Consider the following 25,542-nt stretch of genomic DNA (forward strand, 5'->3'; position numbering starts at 1 on the left):
TGTGGACAACAAATTCTCCTCAAAGTCACTCCCATATGCCTTGGCACCTCTGTCAACCGCGTGACGACAAAATTGTGATGTATTTTGATGCTCTTCCAATACCGATCTCAATAAATGCCTTTCAAAGGGGAGACAATTTATCTCCGCCAATGGTCTGGCGCAATTGTGATTTGCGGGGAACAATATGTGGGCCTTAAACAGAAGGGTCACCAACAATCTGTCCTGGTCTTTCCATGCCGACGCTATAGTTAAGGCAGCCTTAAATAGAAGGAATCTACATGTGCCTCATTATATATCAGTTCGGTAGGTGCTTGCAGTAAAAAGAGATTTTTTGAACTCCCACCTCCATGCACCCCCCCCCCCCCCAACACACACACTCCCTTTAAACAGCAAATAGGCCTCTAATGCCCTCATTAATTGTATTTAACAGCTCTGCCCTAAGGCCTGGGGTCTTGACACAGATGGTACTTAAACTTTCTTCTTCACTTTTTCTTTATGCCCACCTCTTCTGTATATAAAAACTCCCTCTTCCCACTGGGCTCTTGTTTATTCAACTGTGCTAAATTTCACACTGACCCCCCCCCCCCCCCCTCCCAGGGAAGCAGAAAGGCAGCGAGGAATTATTCATGAACTTCTCTCTGAAAGAAGTGATAAAATTCTGCTTCTGTAACTCACAAGAGCTCAGACAGAGCCAGCCAAAGACTAGCCTGCAGAGAGAAAAAGCTCTGGGAGTTTCGCAATAAGCGCTTTCGGTTCGCTGGAAAGTTTGAGGATTTCAATCCAGATCTGCTAAGCGTTATGGAAGTGGCTTCGCTGTCAGTTCAGAACATCTGCTACAGCTCGGTTCAAGGCAACAGGCGCCCGCCAACCCGACAGATTTGCGAAAACACAGGGAGGTAAGGTGAACTTTCGCTCTGCAGAAAGGAAGGCTGTTGGGGCAGGTTTCAAAGTCACTTTTCATTTTCACACACTAAAATAGTCAATGAAAAAATAACTAAAATACAATTCTACTGAATTAGAATGGAACTTGGTTATTAAGTCGCTGGCAATGAAAAGTAGCTTTCTAAATTTTATTCTATGTTTTTGATTTGATCATTCGGTAGTGGACAGTCTGTTTTGAGTTTTTTTTTATAGTGCCTTGCTGCTCTTAAATCCAACCATGTTCTTTGATCTGCCCTTTCTGTGCCAGTAATAGTATTGGAAGCTTCTTGATTTTTGTCTAATTTTGTCCCCTCCTAATCTGAAGTCAATAATTTCTTGCTGACTCCCGGCTCATGTTGACTGGCAGCATCCTGGTACCTAGTTCCAACTCATTTTACGTGTGAATTTAAATAGTAATTGGTAACACGCTATTTGACCATGTTGGGAATCACAGCTCTGCCTGATCCAGCTTTCACTCTCCATCCAGCAGGAGTCACTGGACAGTAATGTTCAGCAAATCCTAGCTGATGTTTACTCCTGGGGAAAATTGTATTGGTCAAACATTGTCCTTGCTGAAGAGTGTTTGTAAATCGGGGACCTACCTGGCTGTAGGCCAGGTGCTGTATTAATCAAATGAGTCTTCAGGGGAGTTGGCCCAGGTTGCATCTACTGAGCAGAGATTTGAATTTTTTCCAAAGGATTGATTGTAGTATCTTGGAATCAAGGAATTTACCATGAGCAAATTGACAGTTGAAAATTCAATGGGAGAATATCTTAATTTGGAGCGATAGTGTAAAATGGGAGATAGTGGGCCCGATTTTGCCATCGCGTTGCGCCTGTTTTTGGGTGTGAAAACTTGGTAAAGGTGGGCATGAGGCAAGTAGCATGATCCGTGCCCACCTCCGCGCTGGTTCCCCCTTTACCAAGGCCCGAAAATGGCCACGATCGGAACTGTGCCCGCAATGGGCGCCACGGCCATTTAAGTGCATTTGCATGCATTTAAATTGACTTAATGGGCTGCACGCCAACTTTACTGGCACTTCCCCCTTTACCACTACATTTGCCCATTCAGAATTGGCGTGAAACAGACATGGTGCACATATGTCTGATTCGGGTGCTCCAGTTAGTGAGGAAGTAAGTACCTAGAGTCCGTTAGCCCTCCACCTGAGATCAGTGGAGGGGAAGGGGGGGATCCGCTGCCACCCTGCCTGAAATCAGTGGGGAGGGAAGGGGGGAGGGGGCTGCGATTGGTCTGGGTGGCAGGGGTGGGGGGGATAAAGGGGTCAGTAATGTTGTGGGAGTGGGGCAATGTCTGTAGGGGCCAGTGGGAGGCATTATCCTGGGAGGGATGTGGCAGGGGAGCAGCATTCTATCATTTCTTTTCTGCGCATGCGCAGTTGGAGGCGCCGATCGGGCACGTTAAGCCCTGCCCACGGGCTTGTGCAGTGTGATTCGGAATTGCTGATATTTTTTCAGGCAGAGTGCATTGGGGGCGCTTGACAACGGGTCTAAAAGTCGGATCTGAAACACTCTCAGTTTCAAGTCCACCCAGCACTTAGAATTACAATGGTAAAATAGGGCCCAGCGAGTCAGCAGCCTTGTATGTCAATTGACTCACTGTCACCTGTTTTACATTATCACACATGTTAAGATCTACCAAGTGAACATTACCATTACTAAGTCCCAGCTACTATTTATTAATGATCTAACGATTGTCTGATATGGTAACAGTGACCTGGGCAAGAGGATGGGAAAAGAGATTCTTTTTAAGCAAAGCTGTATTCTTCATTCAATATTTCCTCAAATTGTACACAAATATTAATACAGTTCCTCCTGTATTGTGTCCCGGTATGTTTCCTTGGGAAATGCCACTTGCTACATTGGGAACATTTCTGTGTTGTGAAGGTGAGATTCCCTCACTCTGCTGCTTTGGTTTTGGAGACAGGGAGCTGTTTCTGCTCTTCCATTTCCTTTATACAACAATCATTTCTCTATCCATCTTCCAGTCATTCACCCCTCTGGAGACCCTGGATATTGACAGCCAGAGACATGGACAGGCAGAGATGGAGAAGGCAAAACTCAGTAAGTGATGATTTAGCTCTCTGCTAGAAATAAGTATTAATTATGATACCAAGCAAGAAGACAGAGGACAGCAAACACTGCAGTGTATTAGGTCTTAACAGCTGTTATAGCTACACGATAGTATCTGACAACAGTGCCAAATGTAGTAATTGTATGTTGCTTGATATACTCCCTTTGAAAAATGTCCACAACTGGTCCTTGAAAAGTTTTTAAAAGTTCATTTATTTGTGTCACAAGTGAGCTTACATTAACACTGCAATGAAGTTACTGTGAAAATTCCCTAGTCACCACACTCCGGCGCCTGTTTGGGTACACCGAGGGAGAATTTAGCATGGCCAATGCACCTAACCAGCACGTTTTTGGACTGTGGGAGGAAACTGGAACACCCAAAGAAAACCCATGCAGACACGGGGAGAATGTGCAGACTCTTCACAGACAGTGACCCAAGCCAGGAATCAAACCCGGGTCTCTGGCACTGTGAGGCAGCAGTGCTAACCAATTTTTCACCATGTCGCTGCAATCTTCCCAGATCTAACTTACAGAATGTTTATTGCCAATTTACTAGTAAGTTCCTGTTGCTTGTGTGTACAGATAGTATTTGCAAAAGTCATGTGCATTTACAAATGGAATCAGCTGTGACAAAGATTTCAGCAGTTTTGAGTGCGTATATGCGATCAGGTACAAAACCCCTGTCCCCTGCACCACCCACCAGAATGGCAAGCTGTCCCTCCCACATATAGCACAATGGACACGGAGTTTTATCTTTCACTCAAGTCAATGCAACATATTTAAGTTCTGGTGCCCAGCGTGCATAGCCATAGATTAACACATCCAGTCGTTCCACTACCTTGTCTGCAGTATGGCCAATTTTTCCATGAACATATTGCAACCTGTGCACTGTGCCCAGTGTCTGTATCACCCACAGGACAATTCAAATCATACACTTACCTCATATCCTGTGTAAACTGACTGCAGTCATTCCATTACTTTGTGGATAACACACCCAGACTTAAAGTTATCCTGTATAAAACAATCCAGTCAGTGAAATATAATGTACATAAAACCAGCCTGTACATTATTATATGTTTAAGCTTTCCTTGGGAGAAGTAGGCAAAGGGTAAGGGGAATGTTTTCACTTTTGATTTTGATTTGATTTATTATTGTCACGAATTGGGATACAGTGAAAGTATTGTTTCTTGCGCGCTATACAGAAAAAGCATGCCGTTCATAGAGTAAATAGGGGGGAAGGAAAGGAAAGGGTGCAGAATATAGTGTTGCAGTTACAGATAGGGTGAAGAGAAAGATCAGCTTAATATATAATATGTCTATTCAAAAGTCTGATGGCAGCAGGGAAGTCGGTTGGTACGTGTTCTCAGACTCAACTCAGACTCAACTCTGGAGCGGAGGAGGCTGAGGGGAGACTTAATAGAGGCTTATAAATTGATGAAGGGGATAGATAGAATGAATGTTCAAAGACTATTTCCTCGGGTGGATGGAGCTATTACAAGGGGGCATAACTATAGGGTTCGTGGTGGGAGATACAGGAAGAATATCAGAGGTAGGTTCTTTACGCAGAGAGTGGTTGGGGTGTGGAATGGACTGCCTGCAGTGATAGTGGAGTCAGACACTTTAGGAACATTTAAGCGGTTATTGGATAGGCACATGGAGCACACCAGGATGATAGGGAGTGGGATAGCTTGATCTTGGTTTCAGATAAAGCTCGGCACAACATCGTGGGCCAAAGGGCCTGTTCTGTGCTGTACTGTTCTATGTTCTATGTTTTGTATCTTATTCCTGATGGAAGAAGGTAGAGGTTCCTTAAGGGGAGGCAATGGCCCTAGTGGTATCATTGCTAGATTATTAATCCAGAAACTCAGCTAATGTTCTGGGGATCCAGGTTCAAATCCCACCATGGCAGATGGTGGAATTTGAATTCAATAAAACAATATCTGGAATTAGGAATATACTGATGACATGAAACCATTGTTGATTGTTGAGAAAACCCATCTGGTTCACTAATGTCCCTCAGGGGAGGCCGTCTGCGGTCTGTACCTGATCTGGCCTACTTGTGACTCCAGAGCCACAGCAATGTTCTTGACCCTCAAATGCCATCAGCCAGCGACGCCCATGTCTCATAATTGAATTTAAAAAAGAGTATGTCTGGGGATTATGCTGGCTGCTTTTCCGAAGCAGCGGGAAGTGTAGATGGAGTTAATGGATGGGAGGTTGGTTTGCGTGCTGCACTGGGCTACATTCACAACCCTTTGTAGTTTCTTGCGGTCTTGGTCAGAGCAGGAGCCATACCAAGCCATACATCTGGAAAGGATGCTTTCTATGGTGTATCTGTAAAAATTGATAAGAGTTGTAGTGGACATGCTGAATTTCCTTGGCCTCATGAGAAAGTAGAGGCATTGGTGGGCTTTCTTAACTGTACGTCAGCGTGGAGGGACCAGGACAGATTGTTGGTGATTTGGACACCTAGAAACTTGAAGCTCTTGACAATTTCCACTTCATCACTGTTGATGTAGACAAGAAATAATACTTTTCACAATATCCTAAAAATTAATAGGCAGGTTTTATTTCTTAAGAACAGAAGCAAAAACAGAAAAAAGTTGTGAAGTAAGGTTTCGCTTTTCGGTGGACTTGACATCTTCCAGATTTTCCATTTTCAGCACCCTCACATGGAAACAGCCAATCAAGAGAGTGTACGACAGACCATACCTTCTCTGTTCACCCACCCAGTCAGGTATGGACATCCTAAAAGTTGCAAGTTTAGCATCTGCATTAAATAGTTCCTTGGCCAATCAATCACATAGGTTGTCTAAGTATCTTACATTTAGTAGTGTGTCTGTACTGCCCTACATATTACTATACAGTAGCGTAAAACATGGACGTAAGGGTGATAAGATCATGTGATCCAAACTGGACAGTGTGTCTTTTAGATGTGGCCTCAAAGCCTTTCCACCTCCTTCCTAAAGCAGATGGGAAACGAAACCGTACATAAATCATTAAGCTGTTTTATTTCATAAAAAGCAAATGGGCATAGAGAGTAGCAGGCAAAACAAATTTTGCTTATTTCAGTCTAGCTCATTTTTCTACTTGAAAATGTGGGAAAAACTAATAAATAGAACATTTTCCCGAGCTAATTCCTTGCTCTTCTTTCAGACCACTTTTAACTTGACTGCCTGAAGTTTTAGTACCCAGTTCTGTTTCACAGTATTTTGTTAACAGCTTACCTACCCATGTATTCTTTTGTTTATTCCCAGCTGGTTAGAAGACTGATATGTTGACTTATTGCTGTCATAATGACAGTTTTGTGGTCTTAAGTATGAGATACTGTACAGTACTTGGATGAGATACTGTAAGATACATGCTGTGCTACATATGGGATCACTTGACCTGGGTGGGGTGGGGGGGGGGGGGGGGGTTGCCAGTCGTAGGTCAGATAGCACATGTTAGGGAGTTAACATGGCAGATTAATTTATGTCCTTCTTGCAGTTAAATCAGTGACTTTGAGTGTTGTTCTTTCAATCCGAGCTGTGACATTGCCATCAAAGATAAAAAATGGAGATATTTAGGATTGTGTCATGGTACTTTGCTGGCTCTGTAGACAGTGGAACAGAGCTTATGTCAGTACCATCAGTGTGAAATGGAAATTGTGGCTGGAAGGGTTTGAAGAGTACGCTGAGAGTTGTGATCTGGTTTTGGATGGGTCGATGCTGGCGCAGAAAGCTCAGGGATGGGCCTTATTGTTCAATGCGGTTCTTTGATGAGGGAGACTTTTAAAATGTTGCCTGACATGGAGAAAAGGTGAATTATGAAGGTGTAGTGAAAACTTTGAAGGCAGGGTATGTGATGATGCCATGTGCTAAATTCCAACACAATATTTTTTGTCACATGAGATAGAAAGAAGGGGGAAACATTATGACACATTTGAGGCAGGTGTGGATGGATGCAATTGTGTTGCAGTGGGTCTGAATAACCAGGCAGCAGATCAGATGGTTTAACACCACAAGTTGGATAAGTTGAGGTTTAGGCTGCTGGAAAGAGGAGCTGACTTAATGTTGGATGACACTTTGAAAATAACAGCTGCATTGAAAGCAATGGATGAACAATTTCACAGCAGGAAACTTAATCCCACCCCTGCCAATGGCATGACAAGAGGTAAAGTTAACTAAATGGCACAATGGAATCCAGGTACATGTAAATGTAAACAGCAAAAGTCTGAGAGTGCTTCAGATGTGGCAACTTGGGGCACTATCGAAAAGATGCCTGCTGTCCTGGCAAGGAAAGATATGTAGAAAATGTGGGGGTATTAAAATTAAAAATTTTAATAGTTCCATTTTACATTAAAATATACTGTGTCGGAATATTTCATATTGAAGCGAAAAAAAAGTCAAAAATCCCTCAGCCTGGGTCGGGGAGAAACAGAGAGAACTTGGGTCGCATCAGAAATGGAGGGAACTGATTGCAGTTTAGGAAAGGACAGGAATAAGGACCAGGTGGCAGAATGGGCAGCTTTATACAGCAAAGGCACAACATGCGGAAGACTCAATATAACCCACTGTGCCACCGTGCCGCCTTTTCTGAAGAGCAGTCACTCAAAATGTGGCACCCACACACAGCAATGTGAAAATGAGAAGGTAGTCTATCATTGGGATGTTGCTTGAGGGCTAAATATTAAGCCAAGGGATCGGAGAATTTCTCCCCCTCTTTTTTCCAAATTGGCGCAGTGGCACCTGCTTTGTCGTCTCTTCTGAAGGGAGGCAGCTCCAATTATGCCGCACTCCCTTGGTACTCGTACTCCCTCACACTCCCACAGTCCAAAGATGTGCAGGTTAGGTTGATTGGCCATGCTAAAATTGCCCCTTAGTGTCCTGGGATGCGTAGATTAGAGGGATTAGCGGGTAAAATATGTAGCGATATTGGGGTAGGGCCTGGGTGGGATTGTGGTCGGTGCAGACTCGATGGGCCGAATGGCCTCTTTCTGTACTGTAGGGTTTCTATGATTCTATGATTCTATAACAAATGGCTGCAGGAAATTGTTGTCATAGTGATACTACTTGAGAACAATTGCAGGATTGTACAGGGATGCAAAGTCCAATGTATGGGGGTGGGGTTCCATCAATCAAGGCGAGGGGCAGAGAGTTGGGAATCAAGGAGTTCATTTTATTGATGCTTCTGACTGCACAAAAATTGGCTTTAAATATTAGGCTTACTTTTCTGAGTGACTTGCAGCAGCCAAGCATTCTCTTGCTCATAGGTGACTGGAAATTGCGTGAGGGCTTATTGACGACAACTGCAACATGTATGGATTTATAAAGCACCTATTTGTTTGCAGCAGATACCTGACTCACCCTTTTGAAGAAACCTAAGACGATGGTGGCAGCTCAGTTTTGGTGGGAATGGTGGAGGAAGTTCTCTGCTCCCAGTTACTCCTGTCCTGTTCATGCCGACAAACTAGGATTAACTGGGATTGCAGAGGTTTTTAAGCATAACATCTGATGGATTTGGGTCGATTCGGATGTGAAAATGCTAAAACCCTGAAACCTGAGTGAACCTTTCTCCAAACAGCCCACTTCGGGTTTTAACTGAGGCGGGATAGGGGCCAGGTGAACAACCTACTTGGAGGAGGTGCGTTAGTCATTGGTATGTTATAACGATACGCTGTGCCTCGGTATTAAATACCATTTGAAATTTAACCCCGCACGACTGAGTTTCCCAAGCCTCAGAAAGCCTAATGGCTAAAGGGAGACAAGGACTGTTGGATCCGGGAGATAAGTAACTCGCTACTTTACTGCTGGGTGCTTCACCAACTACACCTGCTCTCCAACACCCTCCATAACCCTCCTGATCTGCCCATTGGATCCCTCCCAAACTATCATTCTGATCTCACCTCTTGCCTCTAATCTTCTCTCCATCCCATTCTTTCCGATTCCTCTCTCCTTTCTCTGCACTCCCGGGTGTGGCCGAGGGGGTGGCCAACCCTCCAGGATTGGCCTGGAGGCTACAGGAATTCAATTTCCAGGAGACAGCTGTGAGCAATCCTGGAGATAGATCGTGGGGACATTAAAAAAAAATTTGAACAAGATATAAAAATATTGAAAATGGGAATAAAGTGATGTTTGGCTGACAGTTAAACACCATCCAATTGGATAAAGAGTCATTTTGCTTTCCAAGTAAGGCAGTACATCACAAGCCTGGATATGTTGGCTGAATGGTTGGAGCGTGTGGGCAAGTCATGTGATGAATGCTCAGGATAATATTTAATCACAGTTGGCTACCCTACCTAGTGCCAAAAGCCTAACTGCCCAATAGCCTCTCCATCTGGGTGGGTGTAGCTGAGGACAACAAATGGTGGTTGTTTTTCTGAGTTTTCTGATGGAAAGATTGCCCCTTCCTCTCTCCAGTCCCACACTCCCACCATACCACTACCATCGAGGTGAGCTTGGAACCATTGAATGGATTGGATTTTACAGCCCTCTGGAGATGGGCTGGCAGGTAGGAGGATTGGTAAAGTGATGCCACAGGGCATAGATAGGGGAGCCCAACATGTTGAATCTTCCAGGGAATTTTATTAACAGCAGGAACTTCAGCAGTGCCAATCCACCGAGCAGCCAATTGCATCATCAAGCAGCCAACTGAGGGTCACTTATCTCTCCCGCTGGCATTTTACTGGCATTGCAAGGTGCTGCCGCATGGGGAGGACAGGAAGTAAATCCGTGTGGCCTTTCAATGGGTTCCTGGGGGGAAGGTGATACAGTACTCCTCATTTATGGCTGCTTCAAGGTCCACTGAATGCTACCCTAGGAGTAATGGCCACTGGCCCTCCAAACGCCGGGCCTTGTCTGGAAGAGCTTAGCACTCACCACCTCAATCAGTGCAGTCAACCCTCTAATTGGGCTGGCATCTCTGAGAGACAGGCCATCATCCTCAGTTGGATTGTGGTCCTGGCAACTGCCTCTCGATTGGCTGACACTGGTAAAATTCTGCCCAGGGTCTTGCCACCCCCAGGGACAGGGTCAGATCTGGCTTTTGGTTCCACTGGAAGGACTACCTACCAGGTGTGAAAATTCCAGCTATTGTTTCTAAATCAGAAGATCCCAGGTTCAATCTTTATTAAGTGTGGATCCCAGTAGGTGTGTTGCAATATGCTGGAAAAGCAGGCTCGGATCCTGTTCCCAACAGCTATTAAAAGTCCAATCGTCGTAAAACTGGCTCAGGGCTTTCGGGTTAAATGGGGGAGGACTTGCTCTCAAACTTTAAGATGAGGCAGGTCCACAGACTCCATGTAAAATCCAGCCCATAGTAACATTTCACTGCAGCACTAAGGTAAACATAAAGTCACCATAGTCCCAGATGACCATAGGCTGCTCTCGCCTTTGAGGGGGAGAGCTGACCGGTGGTGATTCAATTTAAGGGTCACCACACCTCAGGTGAGGGGCAATGTTGCGAAGGCAGACCTTACCACATGCAGTGAATGTAACAAACTACCCCTTCTGATTTTCCTCTCTCCCTTCTCCACTTTCCTCCACCACCCTGCCCCAGATGGGGGACATTTCAAATTCTTTAGGTGGAGATCAGAGAGTGCAAGGAGCAGGTCTCAAAGCTGCGTCTGTCCATGCGCTTTGGCAGTTCCTGCTCACCTCAAAAATGAGCCTTCCTTTTCATGATGTGCAGGTGCCGGCGTTGGACTGGGGTAAGCACAGTAAGAAGTCTCACAACACCAGGTTAAAGTCCAACAGGTTTATTTGGTAGCAAATACCATAAGCTTTCGGAGCACAGCTTCTTCGTCAGATGGAGTGGATATCTGTTCTCCAACAGTGCACAGACACAGAAATCAAGTTAAGCTGTAACTTGATTTCTGTGTCTGTGCACTGTTGGAGAGCAGATATCCACTTCATCTGACGAAGGAGCTGTGCTCCGAAAGCTTATGGTATTTGCTACCAAATAAACCTGTTGGACTTTAACCTGGTGTTGTGAGAGTTCTTACCTTCCTTTTCAGTCAGTGGTTTCTGTTTTGAGTTGTAGCTGCTCTGACATGATGTCATCTGGACCATGTGAGACAGCTCGTAATGGTTGCTGGTGGTGGTGGAGGTAGGGTTAAAGTTTATTTATTAGTCACAAGTAGGCTCACATCAACACAGCAATGAAATTACTGTGAAAATGATGAGTGCGGTGTTGATGAAAACAATAGAAGTCACCCTGGCAGGAGAAATTGGGGTGCAATGGTGGCATGTGAAGGGCAAGGGGTAGCAATGTTGGGGGGGGGGGGGAATACTTGGAAGGTTTGGAATGGGGCATCGGATGGAATAGGAATCAGGGGTTTGATGGGTGATGGGATGGGAATATGAGGGGTGGAAAGGAATGAGATGGGTATGGAATGAGAAGGGTAGAATGGCTTGTCATTTTTTCAGGTGTTGGACTCAGTCATGTTCTCCAATATAAAGTGTTATTTTGTTGCATGTTTAGAAACAGGGGCAAAATATCCTTTCCTTTTAATCCCCTCCAAGATATTGCACAGTAATTCAAACGACATAGAAATAAGCCTATCAGCTCTTTGAAAAAAACTGTTTAGTTATTAACTATTCAACCAATGAAATGATGTGTTTTGGAGCAGAAATACATTTGAACTTTCTTAAATTTTCCTACAGACTGCTGTGGCCCAGGAACAAATGCTTTGACTACCTGTATAGTGAAGGGCAGGAGCTTTTGGCAGCATTCCCTGTGCAAGCTTCAATCAGCTTCTACATGGAGTCAGACAGCGAGGAAGAAAATGAAGAATTGGATGAGGGAGACGAATTAGAAGAAGAGTCGGCTATGGAGGAGACTGTGTCAGAGAAAATAACAGAGCAGAAAAGTAAGCAGTTGTAACAGAGGATGGACTAAGACAAACATTCTGTTAAATCTCAATGGCACTCAGCTGTTCAATTTAATTTATGAGCATCGCAAGATACCAAAGTGGATATTTTTTACAATGTATGTACATACTGTGAGAGATTTTATTATTGAAATGATTTCTTTACATTATAAAAATATACTTGTGTCTAAAAAGGCCATATTGAAGATGAAATATAGAAAAGTGACCAACAAGCCCAAAACAGCTTGGGTCAGGGTGCTGGGCACAAAACTGGGTCAGGGTCACAGTCAGGGGAGGGCAGTCCTGGATCATAAAAGTGAACTGATTCTAGTTAGTACTTCTTCTTCCAGGGACATGTACTCACAGAATGAGCAGTCTCTTAGCTTTAGGCACATGTGACACCCCTCAATGGGTGGGACTTTGAGCCCCCATAGGGGTTGGGAATAGAGGTGGGTGCAATGTGGAGTAGGGGGCCGTTGGCTGGGTGGGGGAGGGGGGGTGTTGGTGCTGCAAGGGGAGGGTAGTTTTCACTGTAGTATTCAATTGATCTGTGTTCCATTAAGCAAGTCTGCTAACTAATCTATGCTCACTCTGCTTGATTGGTTAAGCCTGGGTGTTCAATTTAAATAAAAAGAGGTGAGAAAACAGGCACCATAAAGCTCACTTAGAAGTGTTAATTCAGACATTTTGTCATTGCAGAGATATTTTAAAACTCTTGGTGATACAACTGTTGCATATTGAGAACCTAATGCCATCTCTGTGTTGTGCTAGATATATAAAATCTACAACGACATGGGAGACATTTGAGAAAAGTTTAACTTTACCAGGTCTAGCACTGTTACTTCTGTTGACAAGAGATCCACTCACGTTGTAAGGTCAAAGGATTTTGGGAGTCTGGATGTAGCAAAGATGCAAAAGAAGGTAATATTTGTACATTTTTACTTGGAGCAGAAGGCCAGCGGATATTTGAGCCGCTCACAGAAGACACATCTATGTTTGATGCAGCGTTAAGTTCCCTCAATAAAACAAACCTCTAAATGCAATGAAATCACTGGAAATTTTTCCCAACAGGCATTGTGAGTTATGAAGTCATCAAGCTGAGCATGCCTGGATAGTTAGAACTGTGTTTTTGAAAAGTAATCCATATCCTATAAGGACTAACTTACATTAAACAGACAAAACATGCAAACATTTGAACTTTCTTAAATTTTCCTACAGACTGCTGTGGCCCAGGAACAAATGCTTTGACTACCTGTATAGTGAAGGGCTCAAAGTCCCACCCATTGAGGGGTGTCACATGTGCCTTTGGTGCCTAAAGCTAAGAGACTGCTCATTCTGTGAGTACATGTCCCTGGATTACTTGGCTCTCAGAAGTCACTAACTAGAATCAGTTCACTTTTGTGATCCAGGACTGCCCTCCCCTGACTGACTAGAGCTTGATTTTTGGATTACCAATCATAATGGATGGTGGAAATTTCCCAGGTAATCTGGAGTCAGTTTGATGCCCAAACAATTAAATAACCAAGACTTATTTACATATTATGGTGCCAGAGTTATTAACACTGCTGCCTCACAACGCTAGGGGCCCGGGTTCAATGCCAGCACAGTTCAAAGATGTGCAAGTTAGGCTAATTGGCCATGATAAATTGCCCATTAGTGTCTCAAGATACATGGGATTATGGGGATAGAGCCTGGGTGGGATATTCTGTTGGAGAGTTGGTGCAGACTTGATGGGCCAATTGGCCTCCTGCACTGGAGGAATTCTATGATTCTATAATAGTGGAAGGTATATTTTGTCAATTAGAACATGAACATCCAATGGCTCTGTTGCTGGGGCCGAGATATGTAGTTAGATTTAAACTGTTGGAGGTGGTGTGTTAATGCCAGGAGGTGGACAGAGCTAGGTTAACATGCTATGTTAAATTCATTGGGTGGGATTTTCCATACCCGTTGTGGCCTGTTTCATGGCAGTGGAGGTGGCCCACCATTGGCCAGTGGCAGGATTTTCCAATTCCGCTGCTGTCAGTGGGGTTTCTTGTTTTATACACCCCCTACCGCTGGGAAACCCATGGCAGGAGTTGGCCATCGGCAGGGTAGAAGATCACGCCAGCAAAAACAGCCAGAAATTTCCGGCCATTGTCTGTGTTTCATCCAAAAGGTCACCCATGTTACAATTGTTTGGAAAATTTATAACACAGCATTGTGTACAACATACTATACTGCAAGTTTTCAACAAATTCCGGTCCTCTGCTTCGTCGTTTTATACCGCCATTTTCAGGATATTTGATTTAGGAATTTAATTATGCATTGTTTTCTTTTATGTCCAAATGGGATCTTACAGGTTTGCATCCAGAAGAATGCCATTTCCCCCATTGTACCTGCGCCAGTTCTTTGCTAAAATAATCCAAAAGTAATCCTAACCACCCTGCTCCATCCCAATAGCCCTGTATTTTTCTCTGCCTCAAACATTTATTCAATTTCTCCTTAAAAAGATGCATTGGTCTCTGCACCACTCACTTCCTGTGATAAAACATCCATGCTTCAACAACTCATGAATAAAGAAATTTCATCTAACCTCCTTATTCTCTTACTAAGAATTTTAAATTGATGATCAGTTGTTACTGGCTCCTCAACCAGAGAAAATAATCTTTCCCTACTCAATCTATCAAAACCCTTCATGATTGTAAAAAACTCTATTAAGTCCCTTTCCCGCTCCTGTAGGAAACATGCCTAGTCTTTTTCATATCAGTTATTTGCCACACTTTCCCAGAACTAAATTAAGCAATGATTTTAATGTGTTAAGAAACATTAAAAACCATATCCCAGGTGAATAAATATCCCAAGTTTATTTAATTCTCTGAAATCTTACATGTTGCAATGTGTGGAATGTTAACTCTTAAACATCCTTCCAGTGATGTTTTGCATGTTACATTATATAGAGCACTTTATAAATCTTTTGTATTCTGAAAGACATCCAGAGTAGCCTTTCTTGTATATTTTGCATTTTGATGTTATCGCTACTGTAGAGGCTAATTCTGGTGTTAGGATAAGTTTTACTGTCCCACTGCCGTTATTCCAACAAATCCTACAACTGTGTGAAATATCCCTTATTGAATGCTGCATAGATGCTGATAAATTGCACAAACACTTCCATAGTTACCATGGCAATAATGCAGGAGAATCCATTCACGTGGGGGTGAGAGGACTGTTATGAAAAGTAGACGTTCAATCTCATAACGCTTTGGAAAAAGGATTTATTTATATAATGACTTTCTTTTAAAAGCTGTACATTGATTAGATTAATTTTCTTTAAAAAAGTAACAATAAAAAAGACAGTTTCCTTACTTAGAGAGCTCTATTGTCCCCACAATTTCCCCACATACACACAAAGGCCCCAAATGGCTGCAGAGCCAGACAAAGGCCGTTAGACTAAATGCAAATAAGGCATGTTAATTTTGATAAATGTTAACTTTTGACCAACACAAGCACCAGCAGATGATAAATTGCATTTTTTTACCAGAACTCCAGTTCAGACAAGGGACAGGACAGAGATGGGTCAGGGATGGAAACATGGCTTGAGATTTGTTGGCTTCTTGATGGTAATGAGAATTTATTCAACATCTTATTAGCCTTGATAACCAATGTTCTCATGACATAAAACAAAGAACTAAGTTTTAAAAAAATGTTTTAAAAACGTGGATCTGTCGTCCAGCTTACACTTTACAAAATTTCCAAAGAGCCCATTCAAAGACCAGACTGTTGATGGGAAATTGTACGAATGTTAAACCTAAGGCAAGGTTGATAAGATGGCTTCCTTGCAATTGAAAAGCAAACCAGATCAAAAAGAAATCATAGCTAAGAACAGCCTGGCACGGAAATAGATAGACAGCATAGTTGACTTGTGCCTCGAGCAGTAATTGATGATATGAATTCTTGCATTGATTGGCAAGTGTCCAAATTATTACTGAATTCAGTAATTGCAGATTATCACCAAATTTAATTCAGCTCAAGGGATCGAACATGAAGGTTGGAAGAGGGGGAATTCATTCATGTGCAAGAAAATGCAGATGCGGAAACTGCCCAGTTCAAGAATCGATGTCTATTCTGTTAATTGTGTGCACATACGTTCCCAAATTATGCACCACCAGCTGGTGATGCTCCAAACTGGAAGTGCTCAAGCAAAAAATGTACTGCCATGTTGTCAACCATTAGTAGATAAGTTATTACATGTGAGGGATCTGATTGATTATTAGAGTAGGCATTAGCAGAGAGTAGAAGTGAAATCATTCCAGGAGCTTTCAAGCCAATTAAAATGTTACCATTTAAGTTCAAAATCTTATTGCCTTTGTGCTACTTCCTAATTGCTCTACGGAAGGCTCGGTGCATTCATTTTCTTTTCAATTCTGAAATGAGCTTTAACAGATGAGGCAATGTGAATGTGTATTAAATTAGTTCAACATCCCCCACCCCATTTCTGCATAAATTAATCATTATAACCAAAATACCATTTTCGAAGAGTTTAGCTATTAAGATGGCAATATTTTTTGGCAATTGTTGAGCTCTTGGGTGGCAAGTTGCCATATCTTGCACGGTGGTGGAAGGTTGCAATGAATTTCTTGGAACCCTTCAAAATCTAATGTTTGGCTCCTTGATCTCAAACACGAGGCAACCTTTCCTTAACTGGCTGAGTTTTGTGTTGTTTGCTGACTGAATAGTTGGAATTATTGCCTGGATGTTTATGATTATTCATATCGTATAGTAATTTGACTTTATTAAGGTGAGGGGAAAGAAATGTTACAGAATGAAATACCTCTGCAATTTTAGCAGCCAGACGATATCGAGCTTATGTATAGATGATACAGAATAGATGGATATTAAAATTTCCTCCAACTGATGATGTCAAGCATTCTTGGGTCAGATGTAAGGATTCGATGAAATGTGCTGTTCTCTTTAAGGTACCCCAGGTGAAGGGTAACAAAGTGAGATAAAGGAAAGTTTCCTCTACTCCCAAGACGGATATAACATGAATGAGAGGCAGACTAAAGCTCTGCTCACGTAGCCACCACAATCATTTTGACTGCAATCCTATTTTGGCTTATTCATTTCACCATTGTGCCAGTTCAGTTTTTGATATCAGCCATTTTCAGAGCTTGTGATTTGTAAATTGTGGCAATTCCACATTGAATTCTGGGTGGTTTTGCAATGTAAACTAGCAGCCAATGGAAATTAGAGTGAAACTTTCTCAAGGTTCCTGACAGCATTCATGTTTTTGGTTGAGCAGAATAGGAATCTAAGTACCATGTGTGAAAAGACTGTATCAGTCTGCCACTCTGTAACAGGAAGTATTAGCTACTCAATATAATTACTCCAATTTTCCTTTTCACTTGAGGAAGGTTATTTTCCCAAGTGATGAAGTGGTTTCTTCTCAATGTTTTCTCTGCAATTTTGAATAATAAGTTGCTTTCAATCCCGTGAACTGAACTTTTGAAATTTGGATATTGCAATGCGTATGATAATGCACTTAATGCTGTTCATTGAGTAATTACGATTAAGAAGCAAAGATATGGAATCAAAAGATCATTACATTAATTGATTCCTCTTAGTTATGATATTCCAAAAATATCAACATATCCTGTATATCGTGACTGCCACATATACTGTAGCCATGATGTCCTCAGTGTAATTTCATTGATATTCTATCTGCAGTGGAACCTCAGGCATTCAGTTTTTGAAAAATTCATCAACAGTTCTTAGCAGAACAGTTGGTTCTGCTACATCTCTACAGATTCCTGCATCTTATTGGGAACAGGCACCCATAATCAGACATAAGGAGATAATTTGCAAAATCACTGAATAATTTGAACATTGAATTGTTGCTATTTTCTCAGTCTCATTTCATGATTTCAGGCTTATTGTATCACTTAGATTATATCAGGGAGTGATATGTTTGACAGATTGTTCACCATTGCTTTTCTGACTGACTTGTTTCTGGATCTTTGATGTGTTTTTACTTGGGATCTGTACAGGTAAGTTATCATGGACTTTTATTCATTTTGCAATGGAACCTTGTCTTAAAGTCACCTTGATAATCTTCCCTTTAACAATGTCAAAAGGACTCCTTATAATATTTAGTTTCAGTACCATCACAGTGACAACTTGGAAGAGATTTACCACAATTGTATTGTGACATTCCAAAGAATCCACCAAAGTCAACTTTGAATCTTCTATCCTGTAACATCCCAAAGCATCTTCAAATCTTCACACTCATAACTTCCCAAAGCACCTTCAAATCTTCAGTCTACACTATCCCAAAGCATCTTCAAATCTTCAGACTCATAACATCCCCAAGCATTTCTGATTCCTCATCCTATATCATCCCACAAGCACCTCCTAATCTTTAGTCTCATAACCTTCCAAAGACACCTGCTAATCCTTCATATTGTAACATCCCAGAAGCACCATCTCTTCACCAGTCTGGTATTGCAAATCATCTAATCATCTGTCCTACAACATTGCATAAACACCCTCCAATCTACAACTGCTCAACACCTCAAAGGAAACTTCTATTTTCTTTGTTTCCTTTATTAGCTTGTTTCACAACATTGCAAAGAGGCCTTCTAGTATTCAGTTTCACAACCATCACAACAATATCTTTTATTATCTTGAAATATGCCAAAGACATCTTCTCCTTTTCAGTTTATTAGTCTTCACAAAAGCTGCCTTTAACTTCCACTTTCACAATATCTCAAAGATAATTTCCAATCTTCAGTATCACATCCCAAGACATCTTCAAACTTTCAGTTCCAAGATGTTTTAAGGACATCTTCTAATTTATTTCACATCCCAAGTGTACTACCTAATTTTATGTCTTCCAACATCACTTTTCTGTCTGCAATATTTCAAAGATAATTTCTAAAGTTTAGTTTTACAATAGCCCAAAGATATCTTTGAACCTTCCGTTGCACATCTCAAAGACATTTTTGAATCTTTGGCATATATTTCAAAAATGCCTCCTAATTTGCTGTCCTGCAACAACCCTAAGTGTTCAATTCACAGCATGCATGGCCTCCTAATTTACCTTTTGCAACATTCTTTCTAATCTTCAAATTCACAACATTTTTTATCTTCAATCTTGCAACAAGTAGAAAACCTCTCATTTGTTCCTTAACTATCCAAGAAACAACTTGCAATCTTCTGTGTCACAAAATTCCAAGACAATTTTATAATCTAATCAGCATTATATCCATTATAAAGGTATCTTGTAATTTTCTGTCTCACAACACTCGCAACATACCTTCTTCAATCTTGCATCATCCTAAAGACACATTCTAATCTTAAGTCTTTATTTCCCAAATAATAAGATTCTATTTTTTGTGACTAGGTATAAAAGTTCCAAAAACTTTGTATCAGTAATGATTAAGTTCATCAATGATTCCACTAGGATTCTACAATACATTGTGCAATTCACTTTCATGTGTAGTATTACACTTTTGCAATTATGCCTCATATTGCATCCTTTGAAAATTTTGTCCTCACAAATAAATGTATCCATTCTGAAAAATGTACAACCTTAAGTTTTATAATTTGATGAATGTCAAGTTTTTCATTTGATCTAAGACCTTCTTCAACTTCTCCCCACTGAATCCACTCTTGACCAAGAATCTAACTCAATTATTTATATGTTCCCAGAATAAAAAAGTGTCCTCAAATCAAATATCATGCAGCAGATATTGGACTCCTTATGCCCGTACTTATCCTTATGCCCGTACTTATCCTTATGCCTGTACCACATGTAGCTATGGCATTCTTAGATAAAATCCCAATTTCCACTTCAAGTTCCAAAATGAAAACTGCTGCACTTTATTGCTCATACAGCACATTGTAAATTGCAACTTCTGGACAATAGTGTCTAATTTACCCATATCAATATCCATATTTAACTCAACAACACACCTGTGGAAGCAGTCAGCAAATTCTTCTATCTTGGATCTACAGTAACAGACATACCTCTTGATGAAGAGTTCAAGACCTGCATTGACAAGACAGCCAGCAACTTTGGCCCACTAACAAAACAGGTATGAAGAACAATGAACCAACGTGCAAGACCAAACTGCTTGTCGACAAGGCCTTTAGCCTCAGCACTTTGCTGTATGGCAGCGAAACCTGAACAACTTACATCTATCAAGTTACAAAGGCTCATTAACTTCCACCTCCAATCTCTATGATGCATCCATGGTCTCACATGGAAAGACTAAGTTACCAATGAAGCAGTCCTTTCTAGGGCAAACATGCCAAGCACGCTAGTGCTGATCAAACAAGGAACGCTTCACTGGCTTGGGCATGTGCACAGGCTAGAAGATAGCAACTTCCCAAGAATGTGCTAAACAGCCTGTGCCAAGAGACCAGCAGGGTGCCCAAAGCTCTGATTCAAGGATGCTGTCAAAAGAGATATGAAAACCCTCAACATCAATTATGCCAAGTTGGAAACGCTACCTAATGATTGATCTAAATGGCGACACTATCTGTGGGCAACATTTGCCAACATGATGACGTGCAGTTTCAGAAGCTCAAAAAGCAGACACCAACCCTGAAAACAAGCAGAGATCATCCCACACCACCGGCAAGGGATAACTTCACATGTGGCATTTATGACAGACTTTGCCTTTCTAGAATCTGCTTCTTCAGTCGTCAAAAGAAGGGCTGCAGATGATCTCATCTGACCTGACCAAAGTTCAGAGGCTGCAATCCCATCATTTCTCGCAGATCAAAGGATGCCAACTACTCATATCAACAGCTGCCCCATATAGTTCACCAAAGGATTCCCAGCCCAACAATCTCTAACTTGAATCTATGAAACATTATTTGATCCACAATATGTATCATAAAAGCACTATTTATATTCAGACTGTAATTAGCTTTTTGGAGACCCAGTTAATTAAAAGAAACAAGTTTCACTGCTTTGGTTGTTTCAAAGTTGGATGTTCTTGTTGCCATGGTTAACTAGTTGTGAAAAACTGGTGTCCCAAAAGTGTGGGTTCACTGGATGACTGAGGTCCCACTGAATCCAAGTTCTCTGCATCTGCTTTATACACCCACAGAATTCGAATGATGACACTCTGTATTGGGTTATGCCTTTATGTTTGAATATCAATGAAGATGAGCTGGTTCCAGCAAGGGGACTAAATCAGATGTCTTCCATCACTCATGTGCTTTTTCTAAGTGATTAGAGGGTTCACCTGAAGGAAACAGATACAAAGAGAAGAATAACAAATCTACTCTCAACACAGATGCTCTAATTGCTTTATTTTTCTTTATCTCTCACTTGGCAATATATTTGTGTTTTTAAAGTTTATTTATTAGTGTCACAAGCAGGCTTACATTAACACTGCAATGAAGTTACTGTGAAAATCACCTAGTCGCTACAGTCCTGCACCTGTTCGGGTACACTGAGGGAGAATTTTCACACGGCCAATGCACCTAACCAGCACGTCTTTCAGGCTGTGGGAGGGAAGCAGAGCACCCGGAGGAAACCCACACGAACATGGGGAGAACGTGCAGATTCCACACGGACAGTGACCCAAGCCGGGAATTGAACTCAGGTCCCTGGAGCTGTGAGGCAGCAGTGCTAACCACTGTGCTACTGTGCCACCCATGTCAACCAGGTGTGATGTAATGGCAAAAGCAGGTTTCAGTTGCTGAAGACGATTGCTTATCTGGAAGCTCTGGCCCTTCTAACTGAAGTAATAGCAGGAGTTTGGAAAAAAACCCATTATAACTCAGGGCTGAAGGATATAGTAAACTCCAAAATACTTGGGAGGAAAGAGTCCTGGAACTTGAAACCCAGTGCAAAAGTTACTGATCGGAGAGGAATGAATAGTCACTGATACAGACCAGACATAAATTCAACAGGCTGTTGTGGGAGGGCATGGAAAATCTCCCCACCACAGCTAAATTTTATAGCGAGCAGACAAGCGGGAAAGCACTTATAACATGCCCTGTGTGACAATAAACACCAAACAGTCAAATCAATTTGGAAAATTAAGCAAACTGATCTCTGACCCCAATAGGGTGTTTATTTATTAATCACAAGTAAGGCTTACATTAACACTGCAATGAAGTTACTGTGAAATTCCCCTAGTCGCCACAGTCAGGCGCCTGTTCGGGTCAATGCACCTAACCAGCACGTCTTTCAGACTGTGGGCGGAAACTGGAGCACCCGGAGGAAACTCACGCAGACATGAGGAGAATGTGCAAACTCTGCACAGACAGTGACCTGAGCCGGGTCCCTGGCGCTGTGAGGCAGCAGTGCTAACCACTGTGCCAATGGGTGGTGAGAGGAATTGAGAGTTGTCACTGAGATAATTTATTAAGTTAAAATTAACTTGGAATGGTCAGTCTTGAAGAAGGTGATCTGAGAGACAGTTATAGTGAGAGACTGGAGATAATAAACAGTCCGAAAAGCTAAATCCAAAAATTCGCTTTCAATTAAATTGTGGGAGACTCTACCATTCAAACTAAACTTGCTCTATTAAGCAGGGGAAAAGGATACCAGCCCAAAGCTGTGTGCTCCCTCTTTAAAAATGGGTGTGAGACAACCCAGGATGTGAGAAGCATTTCCCACCTTCTGTCAGCGGGGGGACTGTGGGCTGCACTGTGCTCTGCTTCTTCCAATGGAGAATGGATGGATGATCAGGGGAGGCAGTAGTATTGTCACTGGATTAGTAATCCGGGAGTCCCAGGGTAACGTTTTGGGCACCCGGGTTTGAATCCTGCCACAGGATGGTGAAATTAAAATTCAATTAAAAAAAACCTGGAATTAAAAGGCCAATGATGACCATGAAACCATTGTCGATTGTTGTAAAACCGCATCTTGTTCACTGATGTTCTTTAGGCAAGCAAGTCTGCCACCCTTACCTGGTCTGGCGTATATGTGACTTCAGACTCACACAATGTGGTTGACTTTTAATTATCCCTCTGAAATGGCCTTGCAAACCACTCAGTTTAAGGGCAATTTGGGATAAGGGCTATTTGAATGTTGGGCCTTCACAAAACAGCCTGACCTCATCATGCCTGACATCTACAGATGTTAGACTTCTACCAGAGACTTTTGTACATCAGCCAGCGTGGCAAAACCTGGCTGATTTCCACCACACTAATCCAGAATATTTTGAGGCCCATTGTGGCTTCCTGACTGGCATCAACTGATGATTATATTTCAGGTTTGAATAGCTCAGTCACTTATTAGGTTGCGATCTAAGGAGCTGCTTGCTCATTATTTAGTGCATATCCTGTGTTTACTATGTGATTTTAAGCAGAGTGGAAGGACTTGCCTCTGGGGGAAGGAAACGAGTTCCTAAGTTGTTCCATTACATCCTCTAGGTGCAACACCATATCTTGGGATATACCGGGGCTGTCTGAGACATCTGTGATAAAATGAAGAACACAAGTGGTTAAAACTAATCAGTTTCTTTGCTGAGATCACATAGACTAGGAAGCAAGGGTGGCACTCCAATCTACAATTAGGATAATTCTGGGCTATAGGAATTGCTGTGACTCAGAAAGTTGGGCATCGAAAAGAGCTTGAAAAAAGGGCTGGAGTCCACTTGCAAGATGACATGGAGAATGCTAACGTTGTCTGTTGGTGGACCCAGAAGGAGCAGGGCATATTTTTAAAAAAGATACCAGTTCCGGCCTGTTGGAGGTCTGTTCAGGGAATCCCTCTGCCTCCACCCCCTCTCAGACTCTGTTGACTGAGCACGAGAGCCAGGTGATGTTCCATCCTCCCAGACTGGAGAATTGTAGCATGTCAATGACACCCAGTCCTTAAAATGGTAGCACATTCATGTCAACAAGGATAACAAACCCTTTCTCTGCCATTAGATAAAATCAGCCTTAATGTCTATCTTAATCTGACACACGCTTCTCGGCCTTTTGGCTAAGATCAAGTGTAGTATGGATAGGATGCTGCACTCGGTTGAGGTCATTAGGCTACACTGAAGCTTCATATGTTTCATATGAAGCAATTTTTAAAAGCAGCATCTCGGCCTTTTGGCTAAGATGCAAATGAGCTCAAGTCTTGGAGGAGGTATTACTTTCCCTTCTCCAATCAGCTTGGCTCATGTAGATCAGGCTCAGGACAGGCTGATTTGGTCGCTCGCCCTGTCTTGTCAGGCTGGATCGGAAATGTCTCAACTTGTTGAGACTCTGAATTGGATTTGATTTGATTGGATTGGAAAAGTATTTTAAAAAAATCTGACACAAAATTCTTACTGAGATAAGGAACCTTTGATAAGAGCCCATATCTTCCTTCCTCCAAATCTATGTGAACTTTTCTGAGGAGGTCACTATGATGGTGGATAAGGGAGTGTCTAAGAATGTTGTCCATATGGACTTCCAGAAAGTATTTGATAAAGTTCTGCACAAGAGGTTTAGAAAAAAATAAAATTGCTGTGGTGTTGGAGGTAACCTTACAATATGGGTTAGTGAAAAACTGGGAGACAGGAGACAAGGAGTGACAAACATAGGATACAGATCTCTAAAAACAGAACGGCATGTCAGTAGGGTGCTGAAAAAGACATATGGGACACTTGCCTTTATCAATCGAGGTATAGATTACAAAAGCAGGGAGCCATGTTGGAGTTGTATAGAGTTGTATAGAGTTGGTGAGGCCACAGCTGGAGTACTGTGAGCAGTTCTGGTTGCCACATTATAGGAAGGATGTGATTGCACTGGAGGGGGTGCAGAGGAGATTCACCAGGATGCTGCCTGGGATGGAACATTTAAATTATGAAGAGAGGTTGAAGAGGCTTGGGTTGGAGAAGACTGAGGGGAGCAGAGAAGACTGAGGGGTGACTTGATCGAGGTGTACAAGGTTAAGAGGGGCATGGATAAGGAGCAGCTATTCCCCAGTCACGAGGGGACATAGGTTCTAGGTGAGGGGTAGGAGGTTTAGGGGGGATATGAGGAAAAGCTTTTTTACCTTGAGGATGGTGATGTTCTGGAATACATTGCCTGGAAGGGTGGTAGAGGTGTGTTGCCTCACAACTTTTAAAAAGTACCTGGATGAGCACTTGACCCGTCATGACATTCAAGGCTATGGGCCAAGTGTTGGTGAATGGGAGATCAGGTGTTTCATATGTATCAGTGCAGACTCGATGGGCTGAAGGGCCTCTTCTGCACTGTATGATTCTATGAACATTTTCTGTTTGGCAGAATGTGCCAAGAGATATTTGTCCCGGTACTGTACTGAGGCCTCATCTTGTCACTATATATATATATATCAATGACATGGGTGAAGTATTAGTGAGTTATATCCAGCTTTACAAATTATGCAAATGGGAATAGGATCTTGGGTGCGTGGGTTTCCTCCGGGTGCTCCGGTTTCCTCCCACAGTCCAAAGATGTGCGGGTTAGGTTGATAGGCCATGCTAAAAACTGCCCTTAGTGTCCTGAGATGCGTAGGTTAGAGGGATTAGTGGGTAAATATGTAGGGATGTGGGGGTAGGGCCTGGGTGGGATTGTGGTCGGTGCAGACTCGATGGACCGAATGGCCTCTTTCTGTACTGTCGGGTTTCTATGAGTTCTATGAGATCTTACAAAGGGCCACAACTGCCTGAGCTGGCAGAAGTATGGTGATGGAGTACAGTGTGGGGAAGAGTGAGATTATCCTCTTTGGATAT

The 25,542-nt window shown here is 42.3% G+C and overlaps 2 protein-coding genes across 2 annotated transcripts in view; one reads left to right on the plus strand and one right to left on the minus strand.

The window, feature by feature from the left end:
• The first annotated feature begins 798 nt into the window (after window positions 1-798).
• LOC144493160 (uncharacterized) lies at window positions 799-20,704 on the plus strand. Its single transcript, XM_078212057.1, has 6 exons — window positions 799-896; window positions 2,928-3,003; window positions 5,676-5,749; window positions 11,658-11,863; window positions 19,859-19,938; window positions 20,534-20,704. Exons 1-6 carry the CDS (start codon window positions 799-801, stop codon window positions 20,702-20,704), a joined length of 705 nt encoding a protein of 234 aa, XP_078068183.1.
• Window positions 20,705-20,942: 238 nt separating this feature from the next.
• Window positions 20,943-25,542, minus strand: part of drp2 (dystrophin related protein 2) — an 87,323-nt gene continuing 82,723 nt past the window's right edge. Inside the window, exons 21-22 of the mRNA XM_078211664.1 lie at window positions 23,194-23,286; window positions 20,943-21,099 (exon numbers count right to left, since the gene is read on the minus strand). Coding sequence (XP_078067790.1) covers window positions 21,062-21,099; window positions 23,194-23,286 — 131 coding nt within the window. The 3' untranslated portion in view covers window positions 20,943-21,061. The remainder of the gene's footprint in view (window positions 21,100-23,193; window positions 23,287-25,542) is intronic.

The sequence above is a fragment of the Mustelus asterias genome, chromosome 4 (genome assembly GCF_964213995.1).
Source record: "Mustelus asterias chromosome 4, sMusAst1.hap1.1, whole genome shotgun sequence".
In the NCBI taxonomy this organism is placed as follows: domain Eukaryota; kingdom Metazoa; phylum Chordata; class Chondrichthyes; order Carcharhiniformes; family Triakidae; genus Mustelus; species Mustelus asterias.